The following is a 21,293-nucleotide window of genomic DNA, read 5'->3' on the forward strand; positions in this document are numbered from 1 at the left end:
GACTGATCCGTGTACAGGAAAGGATGAATGGGGCCATGTATCGTGAGATTTTGAGTGAAAACCTCCTTCCATCAGCAAGGGCATTGAAGATGAAACGTGGCTGGGTCTTTCAGCATGACAATGATCCCAAACACACCGCCCGGGCAACGAAGGAGTGGCATCGTAAGAAGCATTTCAAGGTGGCCTAGCCAGTCTCCAGATCTCAACCCCATAGAAAATCTTTGGAGGGAGTTGAAAGTGTTGCCCAGCAACAGCCCCAAAACATCACTGCTCTAGAGGAGATCTGCATGGAGGAATGGGCCAAAATACCAGCAACAGCGTGTGAAAACCTTGTGAAGACTTACAGAAAACGTTTGACCTCTGTCATTGCCAACAAAAGGTATATAACAAAGTATTGAGATAAACTTTTGTTATTGACCAAATACTTATTTTCCACCATAATTTGCAAATAAATTCATAAAAAATCCTACAATGTGATTTTCTGGATTTTTTCCCCTCATTTTGTCTGTCATAGTTGAAGTGTACCTATGATGAAAATTACAGGCCTCTCATCTTTTTAAGTGGGAGAACTTGCACAATTGGTGGCTGACTAAATACTTTTTTGCCCCACTGTAGGTACGTGGTTGCAAATGGCATAAATGTCTTAACAGCACAATTTGCCAAGGCAGAATACTCTGAGCGCAGCCCTATCCAGAAATCTGGCAGTATCTTCTGATGAAATAAAATTTTCACAGAACCGCTTGTTGCAATTTCGATGAGGCTCTCTTGTTCAGATATCGACAAGTGGACTGGAGACAGGACATGAAAGGGATAACGAATCCAGTTGTTTGTGTCGTCCGTTTCTGGAATGTACCTGAGTAACTGCGCACCCAGCTCACTCAGGTGCTTCGCTATATCACATTTGACATAGTCCGTAAGCTTAACTTCATTTCCACACAAAATATCATACAGTGATGAGACCTGCGTGCTGTCCTTGTTAACGCAGACAACAAAAAAAAGAGCTCCAATTTCTTTATATCAGCGCCTCAATTTGGTCCCGCACATTGAATATATAGTTCCTGGAGAGTCCCTGTAATCCTAGATTCAGATCACTCAGGTGAGAAAAAACATCACCCAGATAGGCCAGTCGTGTGAGAAACTCGTCATCATGCAAGCGGTCAGACAAGTGAAAATTATGGTCAGTCAAGAACTTTAAGCTCTCAATTAAAGAAAATGTTTCAATACTTTGCCCCATGATAACCAGCACTCTTCTCTGGGCTCCCGAGTGGTGCAGCCATCCAAAGCACTGCATCTCAGTGCTTGAGGCGTCACTACAGACGACCTAGTTCGATTCCAGGCTGTATCACAACCGGCCGTGATTGGGAGCCCCATAGGGCGGCGCACAATTGGCCCAGCGTCGTCCGGGTTTGGCCGGTGTAGGCTGTCATTGTAAATAAGAATGTTAACCGACTTGCCTAGTTAAATAAAATGTGTTGTAAAAGCGTTACATGGTCGCTGCCCATATCATTGCACAGTGCAGAAAATACATGAGAGTTCAGGGGCCTTGCTTTTACAAAGTTAACAATTTTTCACTGTAGTGTCCAAAATGTCTTTCAAGCTGTCAGGCATTCCCTTGGCAGCAAGAGCCTCTCAGTGGATGCTGCAGTGTACCCAAGTGGCATCGGGAGCAACTGCTTGCACGCTCGTTACCACTCCACTGTGTCTCCCTGTCATGGCTTTCGCGCCATCAGTACAGATACGAACATAAGCAGGAGCTACGTTTGGCTACATACGGACCGTTAGTGGTATTCCCGCGAGAGAGTAATGGTTAATGTGATTGGATGTTAAATTATTTGACTAGGCTACCTGTATTTGACATTGTGGTGTTATTTCGCTGAACACTAGATGGTTACATTTTATTTTTGGCAGTGAAACGAGGCTACTCGGGCGAGAGAAAAAAATCCTCACCCAAATGTATAGCCCCGTTGGAAAATATAAATGGACTGTTTGAAAATGTGAAGAGAAAAATATATTTTTTAATATGAAATGTGAATCACATTCTAATTTACGTACCCCCGACGGCATTGCGCGTACCCCAGTTTAGGAATAAATCAAAGAGAAATACATGAAGCAAGAATATGTTAGCTACATGAAGTAGCTAAGAGAAAACATTCAGTGTAGCCAAAGATTATAGCATCCTCTAGGAAATAGACATTTTGGTTCCTACCCTGTCACAATAACTGCTCCCTGGCATTTTCATTTATTGTTATGTCAAACACTGTATTCAAAGTGCCCACTATTATATTCTAACAATGGAATTAGAAAAATCTTCTATTTCCATGATTCCAAAGGTTCACCCAAGTGTTTTGCTCAAAAGTGAAATTGCAAATTCAAATAAAATGTTATTTGTCTCATGCGCTAAATACAACAGGTGCAGACCTTAAGAAAAACACTTTTAAAAGTAAGAGAAGCACATATAACTAAAGAGCAGCAGTAAATAACAATAGCGGGGCTATATACAGGGGATACCGATACAGAGTCAGTGTGTAGGGGGAACCGGTGTCAAAGTAATATGTACATGTAGGTAGCGTTATTAAAGTGACTATGCATTCGTAGAGTTATTAGTGACTTTGCATGCGTTAAAGTGACTAGATAATAACAGAGCAGCAGCAGTTTAGAAGGGGGGGGGGGGGGGGGGCAACGCAAATAGTCTGGGTAGCCATTTGATAGATGTTCAGGAATCTTACGGCTTGTGGGTAGAAACTGTTTAGAAGCCTCTTGGACCTAGACTTGGTGCTCTGTTATCGCTTGCCGTGCGGTAGCAGAGAGAACAGTTTATGACTAGGGTGGCTGGAGTCTGACAATTTTTAGGGCCTTCCTCTGACACCGCCTGGTATAGAAGTCCTGGATGGCAGGAAGCTTGGCCCCGGTGTTGTACTGGGCCATACTCACTACCCTCTGTAGTGCCTTGCGGTCGGAGGCCGAGCAGTTGCCGTACTAGGGTTACATCACTGCCGTCAGGATGCTCTCGATGGTGCAGCTGTAAAACCTTTTGATGATCTGAGGACCCATGTCAAATCTTTTCAGTCTCCTGAGGGGGAATAGGTTTGTCGTGCCCTCTTCACCACTATCTTGGTGTGCTTGTACCATGTTAGTCTGTTGGTGATGTGGACGCAAAGGAACTTGAAGCTCTCAACCTGACTTCCTCCCAATAGGCCGTCTCATCGTTGTTGGTAATCAGGCCTACCACTGTTGTGTCATTGGCAAACTTAATGGTGTTGGATTCATGCCTGGCCGTGCAGTCATGAGTGAACACGGAGTACAGGAAGGGACTGAGCACGCACTCGAGGGGCCCCCGTGTTGAGGATCAGTGTGGCGGATGTGTTGTTAGTCCAGGATCCAGATGCAGAGGGAGGTGTTTAGTCCCAGGGTCCTTAGCTTAGTGATGAGCTTTGAGGGCACTATGGTGTTGAATACTGTTCTGTAGTCAATGAATAGCATTCTCACATATGTGTTCCTTTTGTCCAGGTGTGAAAGGGAAGTGTTGAGTGCAATAGAGATTGCACCATCTGTGGATCTGTTGGGGCGGTATGCAAATTGGAGTGGGTCTAGGGTTTCTGGGATAATGGTGTTGATGTGAGGCATGACCAGCCTTTCAATGCATTCCATGGCTACAGTGTGAGTGATGCGGGTCGGTAGTCATTTAGGCATGTTACCTTAGTGTTCTTGGGCACAGAGACTATGGTGGTCTGCTTGAGTGTAGGCGTAGTGACGCCTCTTGCACTGAGATGCAGTGCCTTAGACCGCTGCATCCATGTGTGAACTATTTAACTGTACTAGAATGCTTAAAAGGCCACAAACTTTAAATAAATCGGTATCGTTTTTTTTGGCAAGGAAAATATCTGAATCGGCCAAAAATGTCATATCGGTGCATCACTAATTACAACCAAATACTTTCCATGTCTGTATAAAAATAATTCCCTCAATGAACCAGGGATCTGGTGGCTAAGGTGGACGAGGTAGCTGTCTAAGCTGTTTATCTATTTGTAAAGGTTAAAATATTCAGTGTTCAGGGGAGATCTTGACAGCATAAGAGTTACTTGTCAATTAGGCTATTCTAGGAATATTTTTGTAACTTTATCAAGATTACATGACCAGTATTGAATAGAGGAGAATCCTAGCCAATTTGAGCGCTTGAGAGACTTTCACAACTGGAGTATGCAGTATAGGTTTCATCAACTGTGCACCCGTACCAACTGCATGTCGGCCATTTGCGATTATACACCAGTGGCGGTGGAAAGTTATTTTAGGACATGACAACGACATTAATACATGCTAATAGCTAAATAGTTAACTAGCAAGAACCAGCCAAACTACACTATTAGTTTGTAAAATATCAATTGTCCATGCTGAGCAAATGTAATTTCTCTCGCTCCTCTGGCAACGGCCCACGCAGATGATGCACATACCATAACTTTTCCTGGACTTTCATTGCTGACCAAAAATGTGCTATAACTGGGCAAATGACTCACTAACTAGCAATGAATATCAACAAATCGCAAATGCATGATATAAAGACCGCTCGGGCCTGTCAATGCAGGTCTACAATATAAAAAATAGTCTGACAACAAAAATATAGATTTAAGTTGTCCGTATGGACAAATAAATAAAATCTCACGCAAAAACCACTATCAAAAGCTGCCAAATAACTACTGAATGGGAAAAATCCTTTCCATTTCATTCAGCTAAGTTCAATTATATTCTTACTATAAAATCATAATATAAAACAATGGCACAGGACCAAAATCGATTGGGGGGGGGGGTCACAAAAAGAAAATGGAACTGAGGGGCCGTAGTCGCTCATGGGTCTGCGTACCCACATCCGTACATAAAATACATTTCCTGCAATTAGAATAAATGTTGCCGTTTTAAAGCAAGTTCGCTGCAATTCAATTCTACACATTTTGCCATGGGGTAGAGAAAAAAACTTAATTGTATAACTAAATTCATGCTATTCTGTGAAATTGGTCCACAGGTCTACAAAAGGGGGGCCGCAGTTGCCCATCCCTGGCCTATGGCATGGCGCATAGCCAGATAACATACAGTAGGCCAACTCATTCTGTTCTTCTGAAATACATTTTCTTTATATCATGTTTCTTTAGACCAGCCTAAAATAATGGATGTATTGCGATGGTGTATATCAAATTGATGTATTACTTTTTAAAGCACAAGCCACGCATCAGCGGCTTGTATGCGGAGGCCAGGAGATGCTAAATGTGTTTATGTTAATTAACAGTCCATTACTGTGAGACCGGTTGTCTTTATGTCCGCCACAGCTCTAGGCACCAGGGGAAAATGTTAGCCTGGAGCCCTGAGTAGTAGAGATAAGTAGAGTAAAAAAAGGAGGGAAAGAGTCATGTGAAGCGCCTCATCTCACCCTGTATATAGTCCTTCTTCAGGTCTATTCTCTCCAGCATGGGGATGAGGTAGGCCCCACTCTTCCCTGTTCCATTCTTGGCTCGGGCCAGGATGTCTCGTCCTGACAAGGCTATAGGAATGCTCTCCTCCTGAAAGGTGACAAACTCTGGTTTAACATATCGTAGCACTAAAAAATACAAGGCTATTGTCAAAATATGTAACATTATCACTATGACAAACTACCAAATGTCAAGACTTCAGTTATGCAGAACTTTAAAGACTTTAAAGAAAGTCCAGGATCTTAAGCTCAACAAATTCGTAACATATCATACGAAATGGATGATGTAGTACACAAAAACTGGGACCCTTTATGGCTCGTGAGCACCACTCAAAACTATTGGCTGAAATGATACAAAAGTTCAGGCGCATCACATTAAAGTAGCTATATAGGTTATAGGCATCAGAAACAGGAGCCAATTTACAGCAAGGGAATCCCCCGGTTTCAAAGGTGATCAGTGGGCAGAGAAGCTCCCAGTGAGTGTCGTACCTGGATAGGGGAGGGCTTCTCCCAGCCCATCTCAAAGATGCCCATCAGGAGCTCCCGCTTCAGACAGTAGTCCTCAAACTCATTTCCCTTAGTGGATGTTACATCCTGGGACACAGCAAAGAAGAGGTTAGACATCAGAAGTACCAGATTTGATTAAAATTACACTGGGAAAATCCTGTGAGTTAGTGAAACAAAGCATGCTGCATTGTACCATGACTTACAGAGGTTCTGACTCTTGTATCTTTGGGAGGGAGCTGTAGGCTCTTTTTCCAGTCATCTCCATACCTGATGAAGGGCACCAATGAGAAGAGTGCAATTAACCAGTTAAATGTAACCGAAAATTGAATTTATGTAATCCCCAAAATATTTATCATGAGGGCTAAACAATAACTAGCAATGCTGCTTACTCAAAAAGTTACAATCTGACCTTTCAGGAAAAAAAAAAAATAGGAGTTGTCACTTGGACACAAGCTACAGTACAAATATGATCAAAATGAAATATTTTATGTATTTCCTATTCAAAACTGTATTCATAGGTTTCTAAATATAGTATTATCAAATTATAAAACCACCATCTATAAGATTTCACCTTCCTTATACAGTGCAGACTTTCAGATTTAATTTGAGGGTATTTACATCCAAAATCGGGTGAACAGTGTAGGAATTACAGCACTTTTTATATGTGGTTGTCCCCTTTTTAAGGACCAAAAGTAATTGGACAATTGGCTGCTCCATGGCCAGGTGTGTGTTATTCCCTCATTAGTTCATTTACAAGTAAGCAGATAAAAAAAGGTCTCGAGTTGATTTCAAGTATGGCATCTGCAATCGGTTGCCGTTTACCCTCAATATGAAGTCCAAAGAGCCATCACTGCCAGTGACGCAAGCCATCATTAGGCTGAAATCAAAACAAACCCATCAGAGAGACAGCAAAAACATTAGGCGTGGCCAAGTCAACTATTTGGTACATTCTTAAAAAGAAAGAACGCACTGTTGAGCTCAGGAACACCAAAAGGTCCGGAAGATCACAGAAAACAGTGGTGGATGACAGAATAATTATTTCCCTGGTGAAATAAAAAACCTTTCACAACAGTTGGCCAGATCAAGAACACCCTCCAGGAGGTATGCGTATCTGTGTCAGTCAACAATCAAGAGAAGACTTCACCAGAGTACATACAGAAGGTTTACCAAAAGATGTAAGCCTCAAAAAAAGGAATACCAGATTAGTTTGCCAAAAAACATTAAAAAATTAAATAAATACATGTACATTTCTGAAACAACATCCTATGGACAAAGATCAATTTGTACCAGAATGATGGGAAGAGTATGGAGAAGGGAAGGTACTGCCCATGATCCGAAGCATACCACCTCATCTGTGACGCATGGTGGAGGTAGTGGTATGGCGTGGGCATGTATGACTGCCAATGGAATTGGTTCCCTTGTATTTATTGACGTGACTGATGACAAAAGCAACAGGATGAATTCTGAAGTGTTTAGGGCTATATTATCTGCTCAGATTCAGCCAAATGCTTCATAACTCATTGGATGGCGCTTCACAGTGCAGATGGACAATGACCCGAAACATTCTGCGAAAGCAACCCAATACTTTAAGGCAAAGAAGTGGTATGTTCTGTAATGGCCAAGTCAATCACCTGAATCCAATTTAGCATACATTTCACTTACTGAAGGCAAAACGCCCCAAGAACAAGCAGGAACTGAAGACAGCTGCAGTAAAGGCAGAGCATCACCAGGGAAGAAACCCAGAATCTAGTAATGTCTATGGGTTCCAGACTTAAGGAAATCATTGAATACAAAGGATTTGCAACCAAGTATTAAAACTCAAAATTTAATTTATGATTGTTCGTTTGTCCAATTACTTTTGAGCCCCTAAAATTGGGGGGCTATGTATATATATATATTTTTTTAAGTAATTCCTACACGGTTCATACAATAATTGACAAAACCCTTCAATTAAAGATGAAGTCTACACTTAAAGCACATCTTGATTGTTTCCTTTCAAATCCATTGTGGCGGCGTACAGAGCCAAAATGATGCATATTGTGTCACTGTCCAAATACTTATGGACCTGACTAACTAAAATACATATTTGTATGTTTAGTGGAGAATATACAGTATGTGTGTATATTTTCTAAAAGGTCCCTCTTGATCAGAATGTCTGCCCCCATCGCTGTGAAGATCTCAGAGCTCTAAAATCTGATTTTAGATGAATGGCTACAAATCGATCTCTGAATGTGCTACCGTGATGAAACCACTCACTCCTGCTGCACTACGACGTAATGATTGCAGGCATGTGTGATGTAAGGTTCAACCAGAAGTTGGACAGTCAGAAGAGCGAATGAAATGGTATAAGACACATCCCAGCTTCAAGTGGTTTCAGATTTCACATCCTACGTTACACAGGCTCAGAAAACAACAGTGTCCGTGGGAACCAAGGCTATCGCTCAACGCAAGCCATTTTGATCCATGGTATCCACAGAGCGATTTATAAGCGAAAATGTTGGTCGGAACCGGTACCAGAACCATGCAGGTCTTCTAAGAGGGTATTAAGAAAACACCTGAACACACTCACTGCTGATTTTTTTTTTTTACTAAAACTCTACTGGGTAATCACTTCTAAAACATGGTATGAAAGTAAAATATACTATACGAGCAGCACACAATTGGGGTGAAACAGGTGTGTAAGAGAAATGTGTACCTAATGCCAGTTCCCTCCAGGGCAGCACCTGCTTTCTGGGGTGCACCTACAGCCTTGCTTAACAGAGAGCCCAGGACGAGGGGTCCTGATTGAGGAGAGGCCGGTTTAGGCACCCCCCTAAGCTGCCCGTTCTGCTTGTTCAGTCCCATGCCGATAGGGCCAAGGTTCTCCGTTCTTGCGGATGCCATGTCTTTCTGTTGCTTTTACTCTCAAAAGATTTACGTCTTACCCTCCCTTATTTTTTTCCCTTCCTTTTCTTAAAAAGCCTCTTCGAAAGTAGACAAGTCTAAAATAAGCATTAAACAATATTCTCCATTATTTTTAGTCCAAAGCTTTCACAACAGAAGTATATTTGTAGTTGTTACATATACACATGTGCAGTTTAGTCCCCTTCAGAGTTTACTGATGTATGAAAAGTCTTAATACAATAGCTCTTCCAAATGAAGAGCTATATGCATTCAAATGCATAAATATTTTATACCTGCACACAATATAAAAAAATGGTATGTAAACAAGTATCAAGGAGTTTAAGTCCTGCAATAGAACTGCTAAGACAATTTGAACCGAGGGAATAGTATCAGTAATATAATCTTTGTTCAAAAGTTAAATCTCTTTCTTTGATTAAACATTTCCTTCCTTTGCGTCGAGTCCCTTTGAATTGCGCAACATCGATATGCTTGTAAAAGGTTTTTCAAACCTTTGGAGAAATATTTATCCAAAATAATATGGTCCTTATTGTCCAATATTTGTTTTCCACTCTGTGTGTATATACATGTCCATCCACATGTGAAAGTAGTTTCCTGATGTTGAAAATCAAATAAAGGGTAATTGTAGTCCAAAAAGCAAAACAGCTTTATGTTCCCCTCTGTCTGTCCTGTTTGTTTCAGCTGGGTCTCCCTCCTCTCTTGTTGACACCACAGGTCTTCTGTCAAAGTGTGTGGCTTTGTGTGTGAGTCGGGCAGAATTCAGCTCAAGCCTGTGTCACCTGACAGGAAGAAGGAACAATTGATTTAGTAGTCAGGATGAACACTATATAGGCCAAGCCCTAGACTTTGCTTTAAAACGTAATACAATGTAGAATAGATGCCCGAACATTTTGTTCAAGTCCCCAACTACATCATGTAAAATACGTATTTGGCTGGCAGGCACAAGGTCTAGTGTTGGCTTGGTGGATCAGTCTGTAGTGTATTCCAGTTAACTCGTGTAGGGCATGACCACAGATGACAAAATAGTTGTCTACACTACAAGCGCATACAGTTAGGGACCAGATCATAGACGTGCGAAACTTTAGGTTATAAAGTCAACAGGATGTGGGACCCATCGAAACGTTATAACGTGCGAAGTTTGAAATTACTTTGAAAAAATTTGAAGCATCTGCATTTAAATGAAAGTTAAGTCCAAATGTATGGACAACTTAATTTAAAAAAAGTAACTGGCATAACGTTAGCTACGAAAATGAATAGTTAGATGCGACCTACCTAGCTAGCCAAATAACGTTAGTAGCTATGCTGGGGTAGCACTGACATTCAATGCAAGTTAGCTCATTTTATAGCTAGAAAACTGATCGAACAACAGGGGTGCCCTTCTAGGCCAAATAAAGATAGGAAGTCTGCTAATGTTCCAGTCAGTAACAGTTAGTTGGCTTCGAGCGCGATTTGATTTAGTGCGACAAAGGCCATTCATATTGCCAACTTTAGAGGAAGATATTTAGTTAGCCAGTTAACTTTGCCATCTAGCTAGCGTTAGCTACCTACTGACGTTACGTTAGCCACGCCAGCTTTGACGAAAACATACAAGTTGGCTAGCGTAGCTACATTAGCTAGCAAGCTACATAACAGTACTGTAAATACTAATTTATTTAGCTAGCATTACATCACAGATGAGTGGTTATATATGATTTATTTATATATGCCAGGTTAACGTTATATTGAATTGCCATTAGCCAGCTAGCTCGCTATCTAGCCAGTTTCATCAACTTGGATGGCTACCGGGCAGTCGTTTTCAATGTCTGACAGGATTAGCTAGCTGCCTAGCGAAAGTCGACTCATTTGAAATATTTATAGCTAATGCAAATTGAACATAAAAGACCGAAACGCTCACCTTTCTCTCACTCTGATGTTATATATCACAATTTTTTTGCGGCAGATCAACACTTTACCGTTTGATTAAATTCACTCCAAATAAAACGTCTCTATTGTGTTAGTTCTTGCTAATTCAACATGGTCGCATTCTTCTTCGTCCTCTCCGATTTAAATCACATGCCGTTCCAAAACGATGCTGCCATCTACTATTGCAATACCTACACAACATCATCTCCACACAGATATTATATATGGAATAATCGGGATATATTGTATAAAAATACTTATTTGTTTTTAGAATATTGGTTCCGAAATAATATCCTATTGGTGAGCCAACTGGTAAATGCAGAGGGTCTTTTACTCAGTTATAAGGAATTCTTATCACTTTACAAGGTCCCTGTAACACCTAAAGATTTTGCAATTGTTTTAGATGCCATTCCCTCAGGTGTTGCTTTGTTATTCAGGAACGTGTCAAGACCTGGCCCTCAGAGCCTACCTTCCGTTGACCCTGTTGACTCATCAGTAGGAAAGATTTGTTTCTCTTTTGGTCCATTCAACAACAGAGCGATACGAACCTTGTTTCAGCAGGATGTTGTATCTATATGCCTTATTGGAATGGATTTATTGATAATATCTGTTGGGGGAAAGTTTGGATGTTGCCACACACATACCTACTTGATGACAAAATTAAGGAAGTTTCCTTTAAAATTATTCATAAATATTATTCTGACAACCACTATATAATCAAATCAAATCAAATCAAATTTTATTAGTCACATACACATGGTTAAAATTTGATTTGATTTGATTTGATTATGAAGAAGTTTAAGGAAAACGTCAACTGAAATTGCTCCTTTTGTAATGACCACCCAGAAACAGTGTTGCATCTTTTTTGGCATTGTATTCATGTAAGAAAACTGCGGCAAGACATCAGTAGATTTATAATTGAACACATTTATGAAGATCTTACACTATTGTGGAGAGATGTACTGCTTGGATTCTTTACCTACGATAGAAATAAGCTGAAACACTTTTATGTAATTCATTTCATTAGTCTTTTGGCCAAATTTCATATTCACAAATGTAAATTTACAAACAAAAAAACACATTTTCTTACCTTACAAAAAGAAATTGAACTGTATTTTAAGACAATTAAATACTCTACTAACAAAAAAGCTGTTAGAATAATGAATGTATGTATGTCCCTTAAGATCCTTGTGTAATGTGATATTGTACCCCCTAGCCCCACCCCTAGCCCAATTGTCCATTGTATATTATTTATATATAATTGTGTTCCCACATGTACTTCCTACATTGATTTGTTGTTAATAATAACAATAATAAATAAAATTAAAAAATATATATTTATTACTGTAATGAAACAGCAGGGAACAGGTCTCGAACCCTCGACCTTCTAGCCCGAAGTCCAGCGCGCTATCGACTGTGCCCCAAAAGCATGCTCGTGCTGCATGCTACTCCCTCCTTTCAAAGAGCGCGTCCTCGCGCTAGCTTGCGACTCTACGTCTTACAGGAACGCGCTCACCGGCCAAGCACACGCACTGTCGTGGATGCAAGGTCCGATCACTTCTGACACCAGTGTAATGAAACAGGAAGGGAGCAGGGGCCTGTTGCACAAAACTAGGATAAGGGATTAAGCCAGGATATCTTGGTGATCCTGGCTCAATTGATCCGTAATCCGGTTGCACTAAAGATGGATAGGGGGCAGGAGGATATGTTATGGTATAAATTACCATGGAGATTTATTCTGTGGAGCTAGCCTGCTCCAGACCAGGCTAAATTCCAGGATCTATTTAATCTCATCCCTATTGTCAGTCAGCAGTCACCACAAATGGAAACCAATAGTTATTTCACTGCTCACTATACATTGTTATCACATATAACTAGACCCACTGTTATTATTTAAACGTTTGTGATCATTAATTTCAATGATTTTGGATAAAAAATGATTTTTAGATGATGTTGCTATCATTAGATAATTTACAGTTTCCCATAGACTATAAGGCTATATATAAAATGATAGAATATTAGGGCCACAGAGGGGAAAAAAACACAAGTCATAATATTGTAACCAGTTGTTTTAAAGGAGGACAGTTGTTAAAATGACAGATGTGGGGCATTTCGTGAAATTGTACTTCAGTATGGTTTCATAAACAAAGACATGCTGATGTGCCAGAATATTAAGTATCACATTGTCATAAGTATCAAAACTGTAAAAACAATATGTAGCTTTTCTGCAGAAAGAACCAGCCTCATAAATTTATGACTTTATCCTTTTTCTTCAGTGTGGCCCTAGTAGTCATATAAACAAATACACATTCCATATGAATATAAAAACACAATGTGTAACATTATGTTCCTTTATTGAATAAGGACAAAACAAAGCAGGTAAACCATCAGCTCCTTTCGAAACTGAAGTCACAGTGACTCTACAAGATGGAAAGCACAGAATCCAAGCATATTATACAAAATGATACATACACATTCAAAGGTCTGTATATAACACACCCTGCATGTCTGCACACTAAAATAAATGCAGGACAAATCCATACACATCAACTGAACAGACAAATGAATGGATGCAGTAGCCTCCCTGCAGCCTTGTATTACACACAGTATACCGCACAAACATCATAAGAGGCCAAATTCGTCAAAAAACGAACCCAAAAAAAACCAAATTCCTCTGCCACCGCAGGACATATTTAACCAAAATTGAAAGCACACATACTAACTAAAATAATTCAACACATATTGGTCCCTCAGCAGCCGACCACTGTCGTCATCAGGGAAGATTGCCGGATTGTCCCAGTCCATGGCTGGTGGCACTCTGGGGGCCCTCTCCTTCCTCAGGCAGGCCACATTGTGGAGGACAGCACAAGCCACAGTAATATCACATGCCCTAACAGGGCTGACCCTTAATTTGTGAAGGCAGTGAAAGCGTGCCTTCAGGAGGCCAAAGGTCATTTCAACTCTGGCCCTGGTCCTGGCATGGGCATGGTTGTAGGCCTGCTGTGCTTCCTGGGGGTCTGTGAAAGGTGTCAGGAGAAAAGGCTGGCAGCCATACCCCCTGTCTCCCAGCAACACACCAGAGAATTCACCTGTCAACACAAAATCTCATCATTACTACCTCATAAACACAGTGATATTCTTGACACAGCCATGATGGTTATAAATAGGGGTTGTGTGGCTTACCTTGTGATAGGCACTGATAGATTTCAGAGGCCCGAAGATTCTGGAGTCATGGACTGAGCCAGGCCATTTTGCCACAACATTGCTGATCACACAGTCAGCATTGCAGACCATCTGAAATCATAAGATGAGGAATATTACACCAATCAATGCACATCACTGGCAATGCAGAGTGTTCGTCAATGGACAATATCAAAAAGTTATGATTCACCTGAACATTAATGCTGTGAAAGGATTTCCTATTCACAAAATCGGCCTCATGGGCACCTGAGGGGGCTTTTATCCTTATGTGTGTGCAGTCCACTGCACCAATGACATTGGGGAAACCTGTCACACAAAAGTCAATGAGTATCCTACTATGTGTATAACAGTTAAGTCCTGTAATTTGTAGATCCTCTTACCTGCAATGCCTATAGAACTCCTCTTTGATGTCACAGAGTCTTCTGTGGCCAGGGAAGGAGATGAAGACATCTGCTAATGCTTTGATAGCCAGACACACACTCCTTATTGTGCGGCAAATTGTGGCCTTGTTCAGCTGTTCTGCATCCCCCACTGAGTACAGGAAGGCTCCACTAGCAAAAAAGCGCAAGGCCACACAAACCATTTGCTCCACACTCAGTGCATGGCTCCGTGCAGTGCGGTGCTTAATCCTGGGACCCAGTAGTCTGCATAGATACCTGATGCCATCTGCAGAAAACCTGTATCTTTCATATAGATGGTCATCAGGGAAGGCCAGTGGGTCCAACCGGTCCCTGAAGACCCTTTCTCGCCTGAAGGCTCTCCTCAGCACAAGTGCTTCTTCATCCACCACATCTCGCACGAATGGGCATGCCATTGTCAGAGCAGAAAGGAACACACAATTTTGGGCCTTCATATAGGCTAGTGGCCACACCTGGTGCTGGGGGGTGGGCAAAAGAGGGCGATGCCTTATAACGATGACTTGGTTGTACTGATTGCTGGGAAAATAAAAAAAAACTTAGAAAGATGCCACCGTCCTGTGTGCTCACAATAAGAGCTCATATGTCATGGCTCACTTGACTTTACGAGAATATACCTAATTTTTATTTTGAGCTGTGTCATCTTCTTGGAGCTGGGGGAGGAAAGAAAAATAATGATTAATACATTTGTGTTACAGTTAGCATACAGTGTACATTGAAGGCATATCTCACCTCCCTCTCAAGTTTTTTTATTTCAAGGTCCAGTTTCCTAATTGTCCTCTTTTTTATTTCGGACTCCAGTGCAAGATTTTCCATCTTTTTCTTCTTGTACTGAATGTCTATGTCTGCCAGTTCTATTTGGCGCCGGAGGTGGTTGCCATACAACTTTCTGATAGCTTGTGAGCTCTGTGAACACAATACAATTAGCGCAGCTGGAATTTGGCAGGATGTGGTGTCCTTTTATTAATACGCACTATGTTGCCAGGCTGGTTTTCCCACTGTATAGCATCTGGGTCCTGTAAAAGAAATTAGATTTTTTGATTTTGATGAGGACTCCTCACCATTGTAGAGTAAATAGTACTTTCACAGTCTTAACATGATACCTCATGCCTTCTGGAATCCAGAGATGGTCTCCTCCTCATCATCGTCTCCATCATGTGCTGTTGCTGCTGCACTGGGGCCTTCACCCTATCACATTTAATCGGATTCATATTGAAGCTAGTAGACAAGACATGCCAGGCCTACAGTATGCCTTTGATGGAGTACTCACTGGATCAGCATCGTCTGGTGCTTGTGCTGGTGGCTCTAACAGGAACACAGTGCTGCCAGACACTGCAAGGCAATAGGTAAACCAAAGTCAGACAGTCCAAATTGATTCAATATGAATGTGGTTGTATCCCATGTAGAGATGGAAGGACATACCTTGAATGAAGCGGGTGGCATCTTGGGAGGAACCTATGCTCGTCTCTTTCCCCCCAGGGATCCCTCCCCCTGCTCAAGCCAGCGCATGTCCAGGCCCGTCTGAAGTTTGTGATGAATCCAGAGGAGGAATGGGAGAAGGTCATGTGGTCTGATGAGACAAAAATAGAGCTTTTTGCTCTAAACTCCACTCGCCGTGTTTGGAGGAATAGAAGGATGAGTACAACCCCAAGAACACCATCCCAACCGTGAAGCATGGAGGTGGAAATATTTGAATTGTAATTGTGATGTTTCAGCGGAGCGGTGAGTGTGTAATTGTGCACTACTTACGCATTCAGGCGGTCTGCAATACTTTGCCACGCTTTTTCTCTTTGCTTTATCACTGTGGCGGTGTTGCCTTTCTTCTTAATTATATCTTTTACCTCCTCGTATGCCTCCATGAGGATTTGTGCTTCCGACGGGGAAAAGTACGCGGCTCTAGTTGCCATGGTAAATCAGTTAATCTGTGATCTGTGGCGGGGTCTATTTGAGTGAGCCGTGAGCGCGCACCTATCCAGGATTGGTTTCACCTGGCTTAATGAATCCGTGTCTGCTCATCCTGGCTTGGTCTTTGTGCAACCAATTAAGCCTGGACGCACATGTTTTGGCTTCATTGAGCTCAGCTGAGTCATTTATCCCGGATGTCTTAATTCTACTTTTGTGCAACAGGCCCCAGGTCTCGAACCCTCAACCTTCTAGCCCGAAGTCCAGTGCGCTATCGACAAAAGCATGCTCGTGCGGCAGAGTCGATTTCCGCGCTTATAAACCCAGGGTCGTTACACTACAAATAAAAAAAGATATACCTGCACAACATCATAAAAGGATTTTCGGGTAATAAAGGTTCACAGCATTCTGCTTCCGGCGAACTACTTCCTGTTTTGAGCAGTTGGTCATATGTTGGTATTGCTAGAAGTATCGTGTATAAACACGATGGTCTTTGTGGGCAGAACTGAAAAAGCGTGTGCGAGCAAGGAGGCCTACAAAACTGACTCAGTTACACCAGCTCTGTCAGGAGGAATGGGCCAAAATTCACCCAATTTATTGTGGGAAGCTTGTGGAAGGCTACCTGAAACGTTTGACGCAAGTTAAACAATCTAAAGGCCATGCCACCAAATACTAATTGAGTGTATGTAAACTTCTGACCCACTGGGGATGTGATGAAAGAAAGAAAAGCTGAAATAAATCGTTCTCTCTACTATTATTCTGGCACTTCACATTGTTAAAATAAAGTGGTGATCCTAACTTACCTAAGATAAGGAATATTTACTCTGATTAAATGTCAGGAATTGTGAAAAACTGAGTTTAAATGTATTTGGCTAAGGTGTATGAAAACCTGCACAACTGTCAGCTGTAATACAAATACTATGTATCTATCCACTGTATATATATATATATATATATACAGTGGGGAGAACAAGTATTTGATACACTGCCGATTTTGCAGGTTTTCCTACTTACAAAGCATGTAGAGGTCTGTAATTTTTATCATAGGTACACTTCAACTGTGAGAGACGGAATCTAAAACAAAAATCCAGAAAATCACATTGTATGATTTTTAAGTAATTAATTTGCATTTTATTGCATGACATAAGTATTTGATACATCAGAAAAGCAGAACTTAATATTTGGTACAGAAACCTTAGTTTGCAATTACAGAGATCATACGTTTCCTGTAGTTCTTGACCAGGTTTGCACACACTGCAGCAGGGATTTTGGCCCACTCCTCCATACAGACCTTCTCCAGATCCTTCAGGTTTTGGGGCTGTCGCTGGGCAATACGGACTTTCGGCTCCCTCCAAAGATTTTCTATTGGGTTCAGGTCTGGAGACTGGCTAGGCCACTCCAGGACCTTGAGATGCTTCTTACGGAGCCACTCCTTAGTTGCCCTGGCTGTGTGTTTCGGGTCGTTGTCATGCTGGAAGACCCAGCCACGACCCATCTTCAATGCTCTTACTGAGGGAAGGAGGTTGTTGGTGTAGATCTCGCGATACATGGCCCCATCCATCCTCCCCTCAATACGGTGCAGTCGTCCTGTCCCCTTTGCAGAAAAGCATCCCCAAAGAATGATGTTTCCACCTCCATGCTTCACGGTTGGGATGGTGTTCTTGGGGTTGTACTCATCCTTCTATTCCTCCAAACACGGCGAGTGGAGTTTAGAGCAAAAAGCTCTATTTTTGTCTCATCAGACCACATGACCTTCTCCCATTCCTCCTCTGGATCATCCAGATGGTCATTGGCAAACTTCAGACGGGCCTGGACATGCGCTGGCTTGAGCAGGGGGACCTTGCGTGCGCTGCAGGATTTTAATCCATGACGGCGTAGTGTGTTACTAATGGTTTTCTTTGAGACTGTGGTCCCAGCTCTCTTCAGGTCATTGACCAGGTCCTGCCGTGTAGTTCTGGGCTGATCCCTCACATTCCTCATGATCATTGATGCCCCACGAGGTGAGATCTTGCATGGAGCCCCAGACCGAGGGTGATTGACCGTCATCTTGAACTTCTTCCATTTTCTAATAATTGTGCCAACAGTTGTTGCCTTCTCATCAAGCTGCTTGCCTATTGTCCTGTAGCCCATCCCAGCCTTGTACAGGTCTACAATTTATCCCTGATGTCCTTACACAGCTCTCTGGTCTTGGCCATTGTGGAGAGGTTGGAGTCTGTTTGATTGAGTGTGTGGACAGGTGTCTTTTATACAGGTAACGAGTTCAAACAGGTGCAGTTAATACAGGTAATGAGTGGAGAACAGGAGGGCTTCTTAAAGAAAAACTAACAGGTCTGTGAGAGCCGGAATTCTTACTGGTTGGTAGGTGATCAAATACTTATGTCATGCAATAAAATGCAAATTAATTACTTAAAAATCATACAATGTGATTTTCTGGACTTTTGTTTTAGATTCCGTCTCTCACAGTTGAAGTGTACCTATGATAAAAATGACAGACCTCTACATGCTTTGTAAGTAGGAAAACCTGCAAAATCGGCAGTGTATCAAATACTTGTTCTCCCCACTGTATATAGTTCTTTAAAATAAAATCAGTAGTTCTAAACCTGCGACTGCCTCCTGTCTACTCCTCTCTACACTTATGACACGCTGTGCAGCTCCTCTGCCAGATTCTCTGGTCTGTCTTTCCACTCTTTCCCTGCGGATGAGCTACAAAAGAAGTGGGCGATCAACATCCGACGAACGATCAACTTCACCATCGGCAAAAGCTCCACGGTCTTTGGCAGGCATTTTATTCCTGAAGATGTAGTGGAGCCTACTCCGGGAGGGCTACGTAGTTTGAAGAAGGGAGATATGCCACTTCTGTTCCAATGGAACAATGATGTTATTCAGTCACGGGTGAGTGTTTGGGAGAGGAGAGAAAGACTTAGCACCGACCATGCAGAGGATGGTGCCATTTGTGGACTCTGCCCAGGACCACGACTAATGTGCAGTACCTGAGCCAGCAGCAGTTGACTTGGCTGTTGACTTGGCCCGGTCTGAAAAGGAGATGCAATCTGCGATAACCAGGCTTAGGACAGAGGTGACTGTCAGAAGAGATGACATAGATGACTGACAGAAGTCGTTTGTCTGCAGCGTTTTGTGAGATCAGATGACATACGATTCTACACTAGGTAGATTGATTATTTTAAACCAACACATAACGATAGCTAATTATGAAATTGATGCCCTTCCTGAATTCTTATCCGTCCACATTTGGATCACCAAGACCTGTGAATAGATCTACAATCTGAGCACGTCAACCTGCCTTGCCTTCTGCTGATTTAATATCTGTATGACTGCTACAATCAACCTATTTTACACTGACAGTCTTTTTTGTCCTTGATATCCCAGTTGTGAATGAATATGTTGGTTTAGTTTTTTTTAAATTGAAAAGTTGATAACCTAATTGTTTGTTGAATGTTAATCAATGATCTGTTCCTTGTCATTTCGTCACCTGTTGTTCACTACTTCATTGGTGGGCACAGCTGTCTTATTTTTTGTGTGTTGACAACACTTGACCCCATCTCTACATCGTATATGCCTAAAAGCGGATGTCACGACATGTGCCGTCATAATGTGATGAAGACGAAAAAGACAATGTTTGAGAATTTTTGAAAAAAATAACTGTCTTGCATTTGTTCAATAGTTTCTGTCGTTCATTTGAACCTAATCCTGCTCATTCAAGATTGCTTTAATCTTGTGTAATGAGCCAAGTTACACAAAGTTTAGGATGAGTATTTTAGTAATTGTACATTTCCTGTTCTCTACACATTGAAGTTCAGATTACTTTTCCAAACACACACACACACACACACACACACACACACACACACACACACACACACACACACACACACACACACACACACACACCTGTATATACTGTTACAATAAATATATACAGTGCATTTGGAAAGTATTCAAACCGCTTGACTTTTTCCACATTATATTACGTTGGAGCCTACATGTTCCAGACCGCACGCGCAAGTTGATTTTGTCCACCCACACCAAGACACACAGGTTGAAATATCAAAACAAACTCTGAAGCAATTATATTAATTTGGGGACAAGTCGAAAAGCATTAAACAAGTATGGCAATTTAGCTAGCTAGCTTGCTGTTGCTAGCTAATTTGTCCTGGGATATTAAAACATTGGGTTGTTATTTTACCAGAAATTCACAAGGTCCGACAATTAATCCACAGATAAAACGGTAAACCAAATTGGTTTCTCGTCATCTCTCTTCCTTCCTTCCGGCTTCTTCTTGTACTTCTTCTTTGGACTTTCTATGGCGGTTGGTAACCTACTTTAAGATGCATTACCACAACCGACTGGAGTGTGGCCCTCAGTTCATCTTTCAATCACCTACGTGGGTATATGCTCCTAAAAACCAATGAGGAGATGAGAGAGGCAGGACTTGCAGCGAGTTAAGGTTCACAAATAGAACCAAGTTCTATTTAAGCTGATGCACGCGAGCAGTGTGGGTGCAATGATTGAATAACATGTATGTGTACATTTATTTTGCAACGCTCGCACATGCAACGCAAGCGGTGTGGCCAGCATGGTATTCTAAAATGGATTAAATAAATGTTTTCCCTCATCAATACACAATACCTCATTATGACAAATCAAAAAAATATTTTCTACTTTGTCAATATGGCCAAACAGGACAATGACCCATCACAAGGGCTATTTTACCAAGAAGGGGGGTGATGGAGTGCTGCATCAGATGACCTGGCCTCCACAATCCCCCGACCTCAACCAAATTGAGATGGTTTAGGATGAGTCGAACTGCAGAGTGAAGGAAAAGCAGCCAACAAGTGTTCAGCAAATGTGGAAACTCCTTCAAGACCGTTGGAAAAGCATTCCAGGTGAAGCTGGTTGAGAGAATGCCAAATGTGTGCAAAGCTGTCATCAAGGCAAAGGGTGGCTATTTGAAGAATCTCAAATATAAAATCTATTTTGATTTGTTTAAC

At 41.7% G+C, this 21,293-nt stretch overlaps 1 protein-coding gene and 1 long non-coding RNA gene across 2 annotated transcripts in view; both read right to left on the reverse strand.

Moving 5' to 3' along the window:
- The window catches only part of LOC139559090 (probable ATP-dependent RNA helicase ddx6), a 51,825-nt gene extending 40,638 nt beyond the window's left edge, over positions 1-11,187 (reverse strand). Inside the window, exons 1-5 of the mRNA XM_071374794.1 lie at positions 10,758-11,187; positions 8,658-9,642; positions 6,166-6,229; positions 5,945-6,049; positions 5,417-5,546 (exon numbers count right to left, since the gene is read on the reverse strand). Of these exons, the coding sequence (XP_071230895.1) occupies positions 5,417-5,546; positions 5,945-6,049; positions 6,166-6,229; positions 8,658-8,845 (487 nt within the window). The 5' untranslated portion in view covers positions 8,846-9,642; positions 10,758-11,187. The remainder of the gene's footprint in view (positions 1-5,416; positions 5,547-5,944; positions 6,050-6,165; positions 6,230-8,657; positions 9,643-10,757) is intronic.
- Positions 11,188-13,081: 1,894 nt separating this feature from the next.
- On the reverse strand, positions 13,082-14,272 carry LOC139559237 (uncharacterized). Its single transcript, XR_011671721.1, has 3 exons — positions 14,157-14,272; positions 13,949-14,059; positions 13,082-13,854 (listed from the first exon to the last, which is right to left on the reverse strand). It is a non-coding gene; the product is annotated as an uncharacterized lncRNA (long non-coding RNA).
- Positions 14,273-21,293: the final 7,021 nt, after the last annotated feature.

Source organism: Salvelinus alpinus, chromosome 29 (assembly GCF_045679555.1).
Source record: "Salvelinus alpinus chromosome 29, SLU_Salpinus.1, whole genome shotgun sequence".
In the NCBI taxonomy this organism is placed as follows: domain Eukaryota; kingdom Metazoa; phylum Chordata; class Actinopteri; order Salmoniformes; family Salmonidae; genus Salvelinus; species Salvelinus alpinus.